Source organism: Centruroides sculpturatus, unplaced genomic scaffold (genome assembly GCF_000671375.1).
Source record: "Centruroides sculpturatus isolate CEXI.00-Female unplaced genomic scaffold, Cexi_2.0 scaffold622, whole genome shotgun sequence".
Taxonomy (NCBI): Eukaryota; Metazoa; Arthropoda; class Arachnida; order Scorpiones; family Buthidae; genus Centruroides; species Centruroides sculpturatus.
Window position 1 is genome coordinate 409224 of NW_019384842.1, and position 18975 is coordinate 428198.

Below are 18975 nucleotides of genomic sequence, written 5' to 3' on the forward strand. Positions count from 1 at the left end.
CTTATTTTGCATTAATTAAGACGTGTTCCATTGCTTTTAAACACTAATCTATCCGCGTAAGTAATAAAATAAAATTAGTTCAAAAATAAAAGTCATTCTTAGACTATTTTAACTTTTTAGAATAAAATAAACAAGTGTGTATTAGGCTGTGTACACAGTAGGCGTTTTTCAACGCGCGTTTTAAAGAACCAAGAGTTCAATATAGGCGTACATACTCAAACGCCAAGCGCGCGTTTATAGATTTTTGTTAAAACCCCCCCTTTTTTCGAGCGCTTTACGGGCGCTTTGAGATATATGTGCTGCCATGTTACCATACATGCGATCGCGCGTTTTGCGGGCGACAGCCGAGCGCTTTGAGATATATGTGCTGAAATGGAGAACGATCATTTCGATACTGATCTATTTATTGATGAAATCTAAAAGAGACCAACCATCGTCAAAGGATTTTATAGATATTTTAAAAGAATTAAAAAACTTGGGTACATTTTGTCTTAGTTTTGGATACAACGTCGCAAACATTTCATGCATCAGTCTATCTCGTAATATTGGGTGCACCCAAAATTCTCTTTGCCTCTGCCGTCGTCTTTTATAGCGACGATAGAGGAGCCACACACAAGCAATCACTTCCACATCCATTTCCAAACCCAGCCAGTGCGCACGCTCCGCTAAACGCTCGTCGAACGCCGAGCTAACGCGCGTTGAAAAACGTCTAGTGTGTACAGGCTCTTAGGTACAGTCACGCTAATCCGAACTAATTGAACCAGTAGTTAGGATTAACAGCAGTATGATAGTAAGGATATGATGTCTATATTTTGAACCCATTTTTTCTGTTATAAGATACTTTATAGCATCAAGTAGAGGTCTTAATTATTTTTATGTCAATGAGAATCACAGAAAGAACGAGCATAAATGCTCACATCACAACACGTGAATTATGTTTATACGTGAGTGCAAGTGTACACTTAACAAGTCCATTATTTTAGTTAGAGAAAAATAAATGCAATTACTTTTCAACATTAAAAGACAAAACTTTTAAATAAATCACTTGTATCTTGTATTGGCTATTTGGGCATGAGCTTCTAGGTTATATTGCCCCTTAATAAAGTGTGATGTAATTGTCATGTGATGGCAGTTNCCCATAAAAACCTCCCAGGAGGCATTCCCCTTTGGCAGATTGCCCATGGTTTGCGTACGAATAAAACCGAACCAATCACTATGAATATCTAAAAATAAATTTAAAATATATTGCTAGGAATTCACAAAATATTTGAAATCTGCAAGTTTCACGAGTATTATTAGAATGAATTGAAAAGTACTTACTGTAGAATTTTTATTTATTTGAGTATCGGGTATAATGTCAAATAGAGTATTATTTGTAATACATCAAACTTTTGCCAATATTAAGGCATTTAGTTATCCAGTATACCTTTTAGTGTAATCGCTTATTAGCTTACGCTATCACAGGTTTACATCACTTATTGTATTCAGGCATTCACACTCGCTAATCCGGCACATACAATGGATGACCGTGTTATCGAGAGCACATTGTATGTAAATATTGTTTTTTCTATACAAAATATTTCATAAAAGCCATATTCTATTTTTTTCTTTTCATATGTGTATAAAGTATTCTTAAAGGTTTTCGAATTACAGTAGATCCCCCTATAAAACCGTTTCCTATAGTTATGATTCCTATAAAAATTGTGGCAGTATCCGTAAACAACGGTAAAAATAACTCCTATAATACGTAAAACGTCATCGGGCAGCCGAACTACTTTCCCGCCGTCCGTAGCGCCACGCTANAGTTAAGAATTCAATACCATAAAAATCTCCAAAAATTAAAATAACATGAAACATTTTTTATAGGATAAAATATTGAAAGCAATCGCAAATTGAAATTTTCAGTGGTTTTCGAAATATGAATTTTGAATTAATTATAATTTAAGTTTTCGTTCATCCGCAAAGTTCCATCGAAAAAAGCAATATACGGAGCTCATCATGGTCCACCAAGTTTGACCAACTGCAATTTCCTCCAAGAAATAACTAATTTAGTCTACGCGTGAAGATAATAGTCCAAACTCGGTGGGTCGTAATGGCGCCCCACCTTATAATACAAAATTCAATTTCGAATTTTTTTGAGTAAATATTCGATATATCTTTAAGTCGTTCAATTTTAATCTACTATTGTCTGCACGACATGCAAACATATTCATTATTGACTTAGTACACTAGTGCAAATAGACTACATATTTAAGAAAATTAAAATTTCTGAAATTAAATAGAGTTTTAANCGTGGGGAGAGATAAGTTTTATTTTAGTTTTTTTTTTAATGTTAATGCTAATTACGAGTAAATTAAGTCCGATCTCACTCCAGATATAACACGTGATTCTTCTGTCTTCCACATTCTTATCCTTTATCCTCCAAAATTTAATAGCATCATTGCCTCTTATATACAAGATTTTAAACGAGATATAAGTCAAAACACACACACACACACGTCTGCAGAATTTTCCCGTATATTTCACATTTTTGGATTCGGGAGGTCTTTGACATGGTGATTTGCAAGAAATTCGGAGGGTCAAATTTAATACTATTCCAATACTTTCCCGTGTTACAGACCGGAAAAGTAAAACAAATGCGAAGTCATTCTTTTTAAATCAATTATTATTTCTATTTCAGATACCAAATATGAACTCACCAANATTTATTTTTATAAAATGGCAAAAAACTTAATTTCGTAGGGACAGATAAGTTTTATTTTAGTTTTTTTTTAAATGTTAATGCTAATTACGAGTAAATTAAGTCCGATCTCACTCCAGATATAACACGTGATTCTTCTATCTCCCCACATTCTCATCCTTTATTCTCCAAAATTTAATAGCATCAGTTCCTCTTATATACAAGATTTCTTTACTTATTTACTCCAGCCAGAGATTTTAAACGAAATAGAAGTAAAAAAAACACACACACACACACACGTCTGCGGAATTTATTCCCACATTTTTTACGTTTTTGGATTCGGGGGGTCTTTAAACATGGTGATTTGCAAGAAACTCGGAGGGTCAAATTTCATACCATTCCAATACTTTCCCGTGTTACAGACCGGAAAAGTAAAACAAACGCGAAGTCATTCTTTTTAAATCAATTATTATTTCTATTTCAGATACCAAATATGAACTCACCAACAATTGTTAATGTAAGAAGTGATTCAGAAGAAATTGGGGAAGAGATATTAAAATTTTGGCGACCATTGCTGAAGAGTATGGCGTTATTAGGATTAAATTACAATAAAAACGGTTTCAATGCTTACAACATTACCATATTGATTATAATTAAGGTTTATATTCTCTACATTTTAATTGTATTTTTTCATAATTTCAATACACTTTGGTCTTTTTTCACAACCTTTACAGAATTTATGCTCATTGTTTGTAGTTTGATGTCTTTGTTTTCGATTTATAATTTTCTCATCAATAAGAAAAAACATTTTCGTAATATAGAAACGTTGCCTTTTCCTGCAAGATTTAAGTATTTTTCTCGTCGAGAACACAAAATTTTGTCGATTAAAGTAGCAATTATTTGGATTCAGGGTATAGGAATTCAAATAGTTTTTCAAATCCTTAGTCTGTATAACGATAGAGATTCTGACACACTGCACGTGAGAGAATTATTCGGTTATGAAATACCAAAATCATTATCTCTTGCATTTCTCTTGATATTTGAGTTAGTAGATACGATTTGTTTTTATATAACTCAAAACTTTCTCTTCTTTTTCTTTTCTTCCACATGCAAATTAATAGAAAACTGTATCAACCAGTTGACGCACAAGATGTGTACGTGTGAAGAATTTGCAAAGGAAATATACTCGATTCCAAATTTGTACATGAAGATAAAAGAAATAGTAGAAGCCATTGAAGGAAACTATTCATGGATTTTCTTTCTTTGGACATCCGTTTTAGGAGTTTACTTAACAATAAGCCTATGCAATTTTGTACCTTCGGTCAACATTGGTAAATTTCAAGCAATTTCCTTTTTCTCTTACTGTATTTTTTCATTTATATTATATGCTGATGTTTGCATCAGTGCTTCGAGAGTAACTGAATCTGCTGCGAAATTTTCGTCCATAATCTATAAAAAATCGCTGTCTTGCAACGACAAACACATCCAAGAATATGCGTGCAGATTTTCTTCTAAATGCTTAGAAGAATTGCCTTCGTTTTCTGCTTGCAATGCCTTTAAAATAAATCGAACCCTAATCTTGACCATCGTTAGTATTGCTATTACTTATACAGCTATTGCTAGTCAATATGCTTGAAAAATTTTCAAATTCCGTATCAAAATAATATCATATAATCAATTGAGCACTGGTTTGATAGTCATGGTACTAAATCTAATACAAATTTTATCCTCAATATAGAAGAATACTAATGTAATTGTATTGAAAATAAGTCACTGCATTTATAGTATGGTATAAAAAGANTTTTATATTGTTCGTTTTCTTATTATTTTCTATATATGTTACTAATACTTCTTTTTGTTCTTCGTTTCTTTTTTAAAATAAAATATTGGAGGTTTCCATTTTGCTATAGGACAAAACTTTTAACTATAACACGTGTAAACTAATTCACGTTGATTTGTTTACAACTTGTTACAGTAAAGTTGATTGGTCGAATCAGTATAGTCGCAAACCCAGATGCATTGTAAATAATCCCATCATGCTTAACGATACACGTAAACAAGTGAATATGACCTACTTCCGCTCGCCTTTCGAGCTCGCTCGATGGGTCTAACTCGAGACTACCGATTATGTGAGTCACAGTAACACGAGTCAATTCGAGTACAACACGAAAAACTCGACACTAAGAGCCCAGGAGAGAGACGAATTCATGACTGAACGCCCAGTGTTCAGGGAATGGAACCATTTGGCCACTGGTGGGCCAATAAATCACTTATCAATATTGATTGAAGCGTCATCTACTAACTTTTAGTGCCAATCTGTTTTTAGTTTACAGTTACTCCACGATGGGAGAAAAATGTGATTCTAATCTTGGAATTCATTATTGCAGTGTACCAGTTGATGCCATAAAAACTGATTACATACAAGTAAAAGTTAAGACTATTATCATCATCATACAGTAAGGCATTTGAAGAAAATCTAGCATCGAGTTGCATAACTTTCCTGGTTGTTATGAGATTTTACTTTAATAATAACTTTTATATTATTAGTTGTAATAAATAAAATTGTGTGGTACCATCTGTTAGGAGATTTTTAGAAACGTTTTATATTATTTATTCATAAGATAACAAAAAAGCTTAATTTTAAGGATAATGATTAGTTTTAAAAACTTTTTACCTCATCTTGAGAGATTAAATTAAATTAATGTAAACACAAAGAATCTTTTTTCGATATTTTGAGTTTGCAAATTTCCACATTTTGAGATGTAATGGGTAGAAAAATATCTCCTGCCTTCTTGGCATCCTTGAGGCTCTCACTCCACCAGTTGAGCTTAGAGCAGTGTTTGATTTTTATCAATATCTAGTTACGAACTTCTTACAATGGAGCCGGTGGCAAGGATGTATGTAGGGGCATCATGAAGAGATAAGGCTAGTAGGATTTGGGTTATAGTCCAAAGAGATGTGGTCATTCATGTTGTCATTCAAATATAAGAATGAGTGTGTTCACGCCCACTTGTTATATGTCCATATTGTTTATTGTAGTGATTTCATTGTTTTTATTTTATTTTCAACACACAAATGATTGGTATTTTTAAAAGAAAACACGTGGTGGTTTTAAAACAACACGTACCCCATACACACAGAAAATTGAGAGAATTGTGACGAAAAATTGCAGCCCGGCATTGTAACAATGTTAAAATAAATAATTGTTATCAATTTGGTATCAGCAAAGTTTGAACCATAAATCCAAAAATAGCCTATAATTTATTTATAATTTTTTCACGTATTTGTATATTATCAGAAGACAAAATTTCACATAATCCAAATAATGCAATGAAAAGTCCAAGAGAAAACTGACGATAATATTTCGATTCTATCGAAAAGTTAAGAATTTAATACCATAAAAATCTCCAAAAATTAAAATTACATGAAACATTTTTTATAGGATAAAATATTGAATGCAACCGCAAATTGAAATTTTCAATGATTATCGAAATATGAATTTTGAATTAATTATAATTTAAGTTTTCGTTCATTCACAAAATTCCATCGAAAAAAGCAATATACAGAGCTCTTCATGGTCCACCAAGTTTGATCAACTGCAATTTTCTCCCAAGAATTGGATAATTTGGTCTTCGCGTGATAATAGTAGTCCAACTCGGTTGGTCGTAATGGCGTCCCCACCTTATAATAAAAAATTCAATTTCGAATTTTTTGAGTAAATATTCGATACATCGTTAAGTCGTTCAATTTTAATCTACTATTGTCCGCACGACATGCAAACATATTCATTATTGACTTAGTACATTAGTGCAAATAAACTACATATTTAAGAAAATTAAAATTTCTGAAATTAAATAGAGTTTTAAATAGAGGGTCTTTCTTTTTTGTATGGGACAATTGTTATCATGTTATAGTTTAACCAAAATAAAAAATTTCGTACTTACCAATCAGAAAACCAAGCATTTGCACTAACAACATTGTTTACCTCACAGTAGAACTATACAGCATTTATAAGGTGAATATTTATCGTATTACCAAAGATAGTCATTGCTTAATTAAGATTCTTTCCAATAGACTTTAAAAGAGCGTATTTAAAGTGTTAGTAGTTCAAGGTGAGTTCAAATTTAAATTGAAATAATCATTACGAGACCACCAGTGGGAGAGTGGATAAAAACCATTAAACGCTGGTAGTTGGTTGTGGGTTCATACCTCTCCAACGGACTATCCACGTATAGTTTTCCTGCGTTTCTTCACGTAATATCACCTAAATAAGGGCCATTTTCCCTTAAAAAACTTCCCAGGAAGCATTCCCCTTTGGAAGATTGTCCATGGTTTGCATACGAATCAAACCGAACCAATCACTATGAGTATCTAAAAATTTAAAATATATTGCTAGGAATTCACAAAATATTTGAAATCTTCAAGTTTCACGATTATTATTCATGAGGTAGAAGAATGGAATTGAAAAGTACATATCTGTAGAATTTTTATTTATTTGAGTATCGGGTATAATGTCAAATACAGTATTATTTGTAATACATCAAACTTTTGCCAATATGGCATTTAGTTATCCAGTATACTTTTCAGTGTAATCGCTTATTAGCTTGCGCTTTCACAGGTTCACATCACTTATTGTATTTAGGCATTCACACTCGCAAATCCGGCTTATACAATGGATGAACGGAATATCGAGAGCACACTGTATGCAAATATCCTTTTTTCTATACAAGATATTTCATAAAAGCCATAATTATTCCGTTTGTTTCTTTTTATATGTATATAAAGTATTCTTGAAGATTTTTGAATTACTTCTGAAAATTTATCATTTCTATTGCAATAATTTTGGAAATGCTATTTTATGTAAATATGCAATTTTAAATAAATTTCTATGCAAAATGACTTCAATTTCAAATTGCTCCACAAAGTCTTCAATAATATGATAGCTATTGTAATATAGCTTTTAGGGGAGCTATATTTATGTTTTGTCAGATTTTTTGTTTTTCTAAAAGGTTACTTCGATGCATGGTCTGATTAACCTCTTACAGACTGTAGAATTCGACATGCCTTTCGAGACATATTAAATTTTATACACAAAATCTGGTATAATAGCTGATAAATACTGGATTTAGTATATGTCTCTTCAATCCGAATGGTTAACAAACGGTAGACTTTCTTTCAGCTCTGAGGTTAAGTATTCCTTTATTGTAAATTACATATGCATTTCAGGCTTGTATGAGCCCCTCTTCAGTGTAAATTCTCAGATGGTTGAGTAACACACTTTAAAAAATTGTATGACATCAACAATGACACATTTTGACAATTTCAATTTCACAATTACTTCATATGACACATTTGTTACAGTTTCATAACTGTAACAAATGTGTCATATGAAGTAAAAAATTATAAGACCATGGATAAAAAATAAGCACGTTTGAGAATTATACTCATATACGATTGTTATTCATGTGTTTCGTTGGTAATAATGTCATTGTTGATGTCATACAATTTTTTAAAGTGTGTTACTCAACCATCTGAGAATTTACACTGAAGAGGGGCTCATACAAGCCTGAAATGCATATGTAATTTACAATAAAGGAATACTTAACCTCAGAGCTGAAAGAAAGTCTACCGTTTGTTAACCATTCGGATTGAAGAGACAAATACTAAATCCTTAAATTTTATAGTCTAAGTGGTTTATTCGGTGATAAAAATCAATAATATGCTGTCAATTGTACGAGTTTCAACTGATATTATTAATCGTTATCTATACATTTGTTCGTATTCTTATGGATTGTTCAAATACTAGTGTTTGAATGGCTTTTATCATTCGCCCTCCACCATCGTGAACGTGGCCGAAACCACGACGGTTATAGGAGAAAATATCTTAGTGCCCACAGAGTAAAAACACAGAAATGAAATTAAATAAATCCAGCAACCAGTTTCGTAACTTTCCAGGCGAAAAGCAATAACATAAGACTTAATAGCACGAAATAAAAATTGTTTGTAACGCTATCTATTTTAGATTTTGTTAAAAAATAACTTTTATATTATTTATTTTTATAAAATGGCAAAAAACTTAATTTCGTAGGGACAGATAAGTTTTATTTTAGTTTTTTTTTAAATGTTAATGCTAATTACGAGTAAATTAAGTCCGATCTCACTCCAGATATAACACGTGATTCTTCTATCTCCCCACATTCTCATCCTTTATTCTCCAAAATTTAATAGCATCAGTTCCTCTTATATACAAGATTTCTTTACTTATTTACTCCAGCCAGAGATTTTAAACGAAATAGAAGTAAAAAAAACACACACACACACACACGTCTGCGGAATTTATTCCCACATTTTTTACGTTTTTGGATTCGGGGGGTCTTTAAACATGGTGATTTGCAAGAAACTCGGAGGGTCAAATTTCATACCATTCCAATACTTTCCCGTGTTACAGACCGGAAAAGTAAAACAAACGCGAAGTCATTCTTTTTAAATCAATTATTATTTCTATTTCAGATACCAAATATGAACTCACCAACAATTGTTAATGTAAGAAGTGATTCAGAAGAAATTGGGGAAGAGATATTAAAATTTTGGCGACCATTGCTGAAGAGTATGGCGTTATTAGGATTAAATTACAATAAAAACGGTTTCAATGCTTACAACATTACCATATTGATTATAATTAAGGTTTATATTCTCTACATTTTAATTGTATTTTTTCATAATTTCAATACACTTTGGTCTTTTTTCACAACCTTTACAGAATTTATGCTCATTGTTTGTAGTTTGATGTCTTTGTTTTCGATTTATAATTTTCTCATCAATAAGAAAAAACATTTTCGTAATATAGAAACGTTGCCTTTTCCTGCAAGATTTAAGTATTTTTCTCGTCGAGAACACAAAATTTTGTCGATTAAAGTAGCAATTATTTGGATTCAGGGTATAGGAATTCAAATAGTTTTTCAAATCCTTAGTCTGTATAACGATAGAGATTCTGACACACTGCACGTGAGAGAATTATTCGGTTATGAAATACCAAAATCATTATCTCTTGCATTTCTCTTGATATTTGAGTTAGTAGATACGATTTGTTTTTATATAACTCAAAACTTTCTCTTCTTTTTCTTTTCTTCCACATGCAAATTAATAGAAAACTGTATCAACCAGTTGACGCACAAGATGTGTACGTGTGAAGAATTTGCAAAGGAAATATACTCGATTCCAAATTTGTACATGAAGATAAAAGAAATAGTAGAAGCCATTGAAGGAAACTATTCATGGATTTTCTTTCTTTGGACATCCGTTTTAGGAGTTTACTTAACAATAAGCCTATGCAATTTTGTACCTTCGGTCAACATTGGTAAATTTCAAGCAATTTCCTTTTTCTCTTACTGTATTTTTTCATTTATATTATATGCTGATGTTTGCATCAGTGCTTCGAGAGTAACTGAATCTGCTGCGAAATTTTCGTCCATAATCTATAAAAAATCGCTGTCTTGCAACGACAAACACATCCAAGAATATGCGTGCAGATTTTCTTCTAAATGCTTAGAAGAATTGCCTTCGTTTTCTGCTTGCAATGCCTTTAAAATAAATCGAACCCTAATCTTGACCATCGTTAGTATTGCTATTACTTATACAGCTATTGCTAGTCAATATGCTTGAAAAATTTTCAAATTCCGTATCAAAATAATATCATATAATCAATTGAGCACTGGTTTGATAGTCATGGTACTAAATCTAATACAAATTTTATCCTCAATATAGAAGAATACTAATGTAATTGTATTGAAAATAAGTCACTGCATTTATAGTATGGTATAAAAAGAACATTTAATACTCTTGCTCATGTAAATTCAATAATTCTGTGCTAGTGTAACATTTCAATCTAGTGTAAATGTATGTATTTTCATTTAACTTTCAGTATTTCTGCAGGAAAATTGCTAATTTAATAGTGACCTTAATGTGTTTCATAGTCTTATATGAAAACATTAACTGATAAAGCAATTAGTGACTTGTTATACTTATTATGTAATTCGTACTAATATTACTGATCATTCGGTTAAATATTGTTAATAATAAGTATAATACAATTTATTCATTGTGTATTGATAGTTCTACTGTGCTGATTATTTCAAGATAAATTATATTTTGGGAAATTTTAATTAATAAAATGTGATGCTTCCGAAGGATCTGTAATAGGTCCATTACTTCTGTGACTTTTATTAATAATTTATCAGAACCAGAATTTTTAGTACTTGTAGGTGTTTATATGTATATTAAATGGCTATATAACAGAGATAATACAATTCCATGAAAAATTATTAAGAAATTGATTATTGGAAAATCATTTGATTTGTGATGGAAAAAAGCATCACAAATCAACTGTTGTATTTTTACATAGGTAAAAATTTAATGTAAAATGCTGTGTAAAACATTATGATGTAGGTTGTTGTAATGATTTATTGTGTAATTGCAGGCCCTTGACCTGGCCATATTCCAAAATCTTTTTTGATCTTGGAGCATGGCCTACCTATTTTAACGAAAGAATGAAATGGAACACTCAATTTCAGAAGTTATATAACCGTAGAGTTGTATTATATTCGTTAGCCCAAATTTTATCCAGTAAATTGTTACATTCTGTGTTTAAGGCAAGTTTGCAATGTGTACTATCGTATGATTATATATAGAGATTTCGGGTGGAACGTATTGTTACCATTTGTTATAATTATTAAAATTACAGAGGTAGATTGTTGCACATGTGGAGGAGACAATAGAATAACACGGAAGCTGTTATAGAGAAAACCGAATATTGCTTTTTCAAAAACTGTATATGCTTTTCTCGTGTTTAAAATAATTTTATAATTGCTCGGATTCATATTCTTTAGTTAAATATAAATTCAGAGCATTTGCTGAATTTAAATTATTTCAATAAAATATTAATATCTTAATATATAAATTATCCACGAGGTATAATTTTATTAAATATATTATCCCTGTAAATATAAGAAATTTATATTTAAGAGGATAAAATAATAACACAGTATATCGAAACATAATGATCTCGGTTTTGTGGGTTGACGTGTGTTAATGGTGTTTTGTATAATTGTTTTAAAAATAGGTTTAAGGTCACGTATAATATTTAGTTAATTCTTATTAATAAAGTCATTGTAAATATTTGTATTCATGTTAAATAAATGCTCAATAGAAAGTTTATAGGGATGTCGATTAGATTGTAATTATATTAATAATAATAAACTTCGTAATGTCGAAATCATTTCAAAATAAGAATTTTTGTCTGTCTAATAAGGTTACGATTTTAGCATTTATTACTGTTACGTTTTTCAAAATAGGTGATTTGGCTCTGGTGTGGTCATTTTGACCGTACCAAAGTCAAATTACTTCGGCAACACTTATTGAAGTATGAGGGTTCACATTATAAAAGAGTAAGGTTACTTGTTCTGCTGCTTACATATGTTTGAAAATGGTCTTTACACAAATCACGCGTGAAGTGCACAGAAAAAATGCTTTATAATTGAGTTTTGCATACATTAATAAATAGCAACAACTTCCTAAGATATAAATCATTAAACAAGTCGAAATGGTAAAGGCCACCGGATGTAGCATTGGGAATCCGGGTTCAATTTCCAGTAAATTTGCTAATTTTTATGAGTTGTGGTCTTATCCTTTACCACCCAGTCTATGATGGGCTTCAATAATCATGTATTGTTTGATGACGTTAGTTTTTCTATAACAGAAACTACTAAAATTTAACAGCATTCATTCCCAAACATTCGAACTTCCTTGAAAAATTTCAAAAATATTCGAGGAAAAAGCGCAGGAATTAAGCTTCAAAGAGTGAACGAAATTGTTCCACAAACACCCACACAAAATAATCCCCAAATTAATTTGAAACTAAATAATTTCTCCTCTTTTTCTCGAAAATTTCTGAAATTTTGCAAGGAAGTTTGCATGTTAAGGTGGATCGATGATGATAAATTTTGGTGGTTAATGATGGTGGTGGTGGTGGGTGATAAGAGAATCATGTGTTTTATTTGGAGTGTGCTCGGACTTAATGTAGATTTTGCACGTGATTAATTAACATTAGCATTTGCAAGTTTTTATAAAACTGATCTATTATGAAAATTAAGTGTTTTGCTATTTTATAATAATTAAAAATTAAAAAGTNATAGCTATTGTAATACAGCTTTTAGGGGAGCTATATTTATATTTTGTCAGATTTTTTTGTTTTTCTAAAAGGTTACTTCGACACATGGTCTGATTAACCTCTTACAGACTGTAGAATTCAACATTCTTTTCGAGACATTAAATTTTATAGTCTAAGTGGTTTATTCGGTGATAAAAATCAATAATATGCTGTCAATTGTACGAGTTTCAACTGATAATATTAATCGTTATCTATACATTTGTACGTATTCTTATGGATTGTTCGTGATAAATACTAGTGTTTGAATGGCTTTTATCATTCGCCCTCCACCATCGTGAACGTGCCGAAACCACGACGGTTATAGGAAAAAATATCTTAGTGCCCACAGAGTGGAAACACAGAAATGAAATTAAATAAATCCAGCAACCAGTTTCGTAACTTTCCAGGCGAAAAGCAATAACACAAGACTTAATAGCACAAATAAAAATTGTTTGTAACGCTATATACACTGCTGGTCATTAAAATTGCAACACCAAGAAGGAAAGTAAATAAAAAAAAGATATTTATTGTACGTAAACAGTATGGCATGAAGACAAACTGATTAAATTTGCAAGCAGTTTGGGGGTTTACAGGGGTGCGAAATTAGTAGACACAAATGTCACCCCTGGCAGCTAAAACGGCCCTTATCCGTTTAGCCATGGAGTCGAACTGGGCTTGGATGACAGAAACGGGCAACTCATTCCATGCTGCTTCAAGTCTATGTTACACTTCACCAACNGCTATATAACAGAGATAATACAATTCCATGAAAAATTATTAAGAAATTGATTATTGGAAAATCATTTGATTTGTGATGGTAAAAAGCATTACCGTTGCATTTTTACATAGGTAAAAATTCAATGTAAAATTCTATGTTAAACATTATGATGTAGGCTATTGTAATGATTTATTGTGTAACTGCAGGCCCTTGACCTGGCCATATTCGAAAATCTTTTTTGATCTTGGAGTATGGCCTACCTATTTTAACGAAAGAATGAAATGGAACACTCAATTTGAGAAGTGATATAACTGTAGAGTTTGTATTATATTCGTTAGGCCAAATTTTATCCAGTAAATTGTTACATTCTGTGTTTAAGGCAAGTTTGCAATGTGTACTATCGTATGATTATATATAGAGATTTCGGGTGGAACGTATTGTTACCATTTGTTATAATTATTAAAATTACAGAGGTAGATTGTTGCACATGTGGAGGAGACAATAGAATAACACGGAAATTGTTATAGAGAAAATCGGATATTGCTTTTTAAAAAACTATGCTCTTCTCGTGTTAATAATGATTTTATAATTGCTCGGATTCGTATTCTTTAGTTAAATATAAATCCAGAGCATTTGCAGAATTTTAAATTATTTCAATAAAATATTAATATCTTAATATATAAATTATCCACGTGGTATAATTTTATTAAGTATATTATCCCTGTAAATATAAGAAATTTATATTTAAGAGGATAAAATAATAATACAGTATATCGAAATATAATCTGGGTTTTGTCGGTTGACGTGTGTTAATGGTGTTTTGTATACCAGTCGACCCCCCTACAACACTGTTGATTATTCCGTTTTAAATGAATTTTATGTTGTACGAGTCACTTAGATTTTACAAATTCGTGAGCCGTTCATAGCCCGGTACACGTATTTGTAAAATCTAAGTGACTCATACAACATGGAATTCATATAAAACGGAATAATCAACAGTCTTATAGGGGGTGTCGACTGTAATTGTTTCAAAATTGGTTTAAGGTCATGTATAACATTTAGTTAATTGTTATTAATGAGGTCATTGTAAATATTTATATTCATGTTAAATAAATGCTCAATAGAAAGTTTATAGGGATGTCGATTAGATTGTAATTATATTAATAATAATAAACTTCGTAATGTCAAAAATCATTTCAAAATAAGAATTTTCGTCTGTCTAATAAGATTACGATTTTAGCATTTAGTACTGTTACGTTTTTCAAAATAGGTGATTTGGCTTTGGTGTGGTCATTTGGCCATACCAAAGTCAAATCACTACGGGCAACACTTATTAAAGTATGAGGGTTTACATTATAAAAGAGTAAGGTTACTTGGTCTGCTGCTTACATATGTTTGAAAATGGCCTTCATATAAATCACGCTGAAGCACACAGAAAAAATGCTTTATAATTGTGTCTTACATACATTAATAAATAGCAACAACTTCCTAATATATAAATCATTAAACAAGGCGAAATGATAAAGGCTGCCGGATGTAGCATTGGGAATCCGGGTTCAATTTCTAGTAAATTTGCTAATTTTTATGAGCTGTGGTCTTATCCTTTACCACCCAGTCTATGATGGGTTTCAATAATCATGTATTGTTTGATCACGTTAGTTTTTCTATAACAGAAACCACTAAAATTTAACAGCATTCATGCCCAAACATTCGAACTTCCTTGTAAAATTTCAAAAATTTTCGAGGAAAAAGCGCAGGAGTTAAGCTTCAAAGAGTGAATGAAATTGTTCCAGAAACACAAAAACACAAACAAACACCCACACAAAATAGTCCCCAAATTAATTTGAAACTAAATAATTTCCCCTCTTTTTTCTCGAAAATTTCTGAAATTTTGCAGGGAAGTTTGCGTGTTAAGGGGATCGATGATGATAAATTTTGGTGGTTAATGTTGGTGGTGGTGGGAGATAAGGGAATCACGTGTTGTATTCGGGGTGGGCTCGGAGTTAATGGGGATTTTGCACGTGATTAATTAACATTAGCATTTGCAAGTTTATAAAAACTTGCAAATGCTAATGTAAAAAATCTCATCTATAATCAAAATTAAGTGTTTTGCTATTTTATAATAATTAAAATATATAAAGTTTTTATAATAAAATCTCATAACCGTTGGCGCCACATTCAATTTTAGTTATTAATTAATTAATTAATAATACAAATGTTACTTTTAAAGTAAAATCTCATAATAGCCGGGAAAGTTACGCAACTCGTTGTTAGATTTTTTTTAAATTCAACTTTAACATATATATATATAACTATAACACAACGTAAACAATTTAATTATAGAAATTCCCAATTACAGTAGAGCCTCGTGTATCCGACTCAATTGGGGACTGGGGTTGGTCGGATAATTAAAAAGTCGGATAACCGAAAAGTTTGAAAAAATCCATTATTAGTGTAGTATATTATTATATCACATGTAGTTAGTATATTAGTATACCGCTATTAACCTACTTCGCGTTGAATTTTCCTCCATGTTAAGCCTATCAAATTTAAAAATAATAATAATAATCGTCGCTATTGTATCGTTAAAAATTAGAAAAATAAGCCTCGTTTAAATACTGGTTCCCTTTCATGGTCGATCCAGTGTTGCCAGCTAAAACACGTAAAATAATATTAAAGTAGTCAAGACATAGCCAAATATTGTAGCGCCACATCACTAGCGGACATTTGAAATTTGCCGACTAGGACGGTCGGTTAATCTGGGGTCGGATAATCGAGGCTCCACTGTACCTCAATTATTTGGAGAAAAATGAAAAACGAAAATATCCGTCTACTGTTATCAATTATAAGGTTGGGTTATCAACCACACACGCAAGGATATGTCGGGCCCGTCCCTCACCATCCGGTAGCCCCATTGTGGGCCTGGCCGAACCCATAATGGGCTTGCAAAAAGAGGTCCTCTTAGTGCTCACGGGGCAGCAAGAGTTAAAAAGAAACCACACACGCAAAACGTTTTAAAATGTCGAATTTATTAAATTCGGATGTTTGTAAATAATTTCTTTGAAGCCCAACAAATCGAAATTTAAATAATATTTTAAAACATTATTTTATTCTTGAAATTATATTTCGTTCAATTTGATAAAAGTCGACAAACCGGATATACTTATCAACGGAAATAACTAACAGGACGTTAATTTAACGGCATAATTATATGTTGTAACTAAGAGATAAAATATAATATAAAGGAGAAAGAGCGAAAAAAAGAGGAAAACACGTGGACATAGTGTTTTTTCCGATAGTAAATCGAAATGAAAAATCATTAGGAAGCCGTCAAGTCTTATGTGGAGTCAAGTCACAAGAGGAAACAGCAGTAAAAGCAGCAACAAATTGTTACTCTCTGGTGTTAACGAACATCCTATTATACAACGTGTTCGATTATATTAAATTAAATAAAAGAACCTATTAGAAGAAAGTCTGATAAAAGGAACGGCGATGTTTCCGCACAAGATTAGGTTCGTAATCTTTTTAAATTTGATGATATCGATAAATTGTTGTGAAGATTTCTGGAAGGATTGGTTTTCTTGTTCACCAGATAACACATGTTATCTATCCGAGAAGTCGAAGGCCGAAATCGTAGGAAATACCATGACAATCATGTGCGGGAAAGATCATATCGATTTACGTTTGATGCGATGTTTGGACACCAGAAATATTCAGAAATTACAAATTAATCATTGTCACGCAACACATTTCGATGTCAGAAGTTTTGTTTCCAGCGATGCCATCACCGAAGTCAACATTTTCACTACAACGCTTCCGAAGAACTTCGAAAGTATAGCGTTTACTGATATGCCATTACTAAAAACTGTCAAGATTTCGGGGACCTCAGAGCTAGTCAACTTGACTTTAGATAATCTTCCTTCTCTCGTGGATTTGCGGGTACATAAATATTCTATTTATATGCAGGAAGAGCGAAATTATTGGTATGGAGCATTGAACATTCCGCCTAAACTGTTTAATGAAGTTCCCAATCTTCGACGTTTGGATTTGAGTTACAATAACATTGATTCCCTTGATCAATCTGTCTTCAGGAAGCTCACTCAACTGGAATATCTGAATTTGGAGGGTAACGAAATAAAGGTATTACCCGGTAAACTGTTGAGAGGACTTTCGAATTTAAGAGTTATTTTTATTGCTTTTAACTGGGAATTAGATTCAATTCCATCCGGATTTCTGAAAGGATTGATCAACTTGACTGAATTTTATGCCGGAAACTGTTCTTTGTCTAAAATTAAAGAAGATTTATTTACCGATGCGATTAACCTGGAGATTATAGATTTAGACACGAACAAAATTGATCATCTGCCGTCTGGAGTTTTCAAAAATAATCAGAATCTACGAGAGTTACACTGTTACGGAAATAGAATATCAACACTTCCAGACGGAATTTTCGATGGACTTTCTAAATTGAAAATGATTATTTTGGGTAATAATCAATTAAGTGATCTTCCTGAAGACATTTTTCGTAATTTGCCGAGTCTCGAAAGTCTTAATTTAGCTGAAAATCGGATCACAAGTTTACCTGAAAATATTTTCTTTTCGCTTAACAATTTAAGGATTCTGGTACTAAGTTCTAACAACCTGAGAAGTATTTCGGGTGAAATTTTTGGCCGCAGCAAACACCTGGGTTATATTATTTTGAGTAATACAAGTTTAAGTGAATGGCCCGTGATAAATTGGGAAAAACACAACTTGACTTATGTTGATTTTTCATTCAATCATTTTGAAATTGTAAAACTTCCAATTTATACACCAAATTCCATGACATTTAGATTATCTGACTGCAAAATAAAAACTGTTTACATCGACGATGAGATATACGGATTCAACACGCCTACTTATTATTTGAGCAATAATCCAATTTATTCTTTAGAAAGAATGCAAAACACAGATTAACTTGTGCAGATTAATCTGTAACTTTGTATCTATATGTTTGTATTTGGTTCCTTTCTTAATATATTCCTTTACTTTTTTGCTGCAAAAAAAAATCAGCGAATGTGAAGTATGTGTGAGCGATTTGTTTTGCTTCCTGATCCACTGTTGATTGCTTTGTTGTTTGTTCTTAAAACAAATCGTTGCTTATTTTGAAATGTAATTTGGTTATACAGTAGATCCCCCTATAAGACGGTAGATACGTTCCGTTCTTTATGAATCAATTTTGTAGGAATCATAGTTTACGGACTACGGCTGTTTGAAAGGTTTTCTTTCATAAAATTAATCGATTCTAGACTAATTCGACTCAACATTTCCAAAATACGTATATTTTTTTGAAAATAATCCGTATAAACTACGTTATAAACAAAAAATTGTAGG

The 18975-nt window shown here is 31.6% G+C and overlaps 2 protein-coding genes across 2 annotated transcripts in view; both read left to right on the forward strand.

Moving 5' to 3' along the window:
• LOC111630318 (zinc finger protein 43-like) overlaps positions 1–4452 on the forward strand; it is a 31761-nt gene extending 27309 nt beyond the window's left edge. The window contains exon 8 of the transcript XR_002757495.1: positions 3165–4452. The gene's annotated coding sequence lies outside the window, so the exon portion shown is untranslated. The remainder of the gene's footprint in view (positions 1–3164) is intronic.
• A 12349-nt stretch (positions 4453–16801) lies between these two features.
• LOC111630320 (platelet glycoprotein V-like) lies at positions 16802–18797 on the forward strand. Its single transcript, XM_023374405.1, has one exon. The coding sequence runs from the start codon at positions 17095–17097 to the stop codon at positions 18556–18558; it is 1464 nt and encodes a 487-aa protein (XP_023230173.1). The 5' UTR covers positions 16802–17094; the 3' UTR covers positions 18559–18797.
• Positions 18798–18975: the final 178 nt, after the last annotated feature.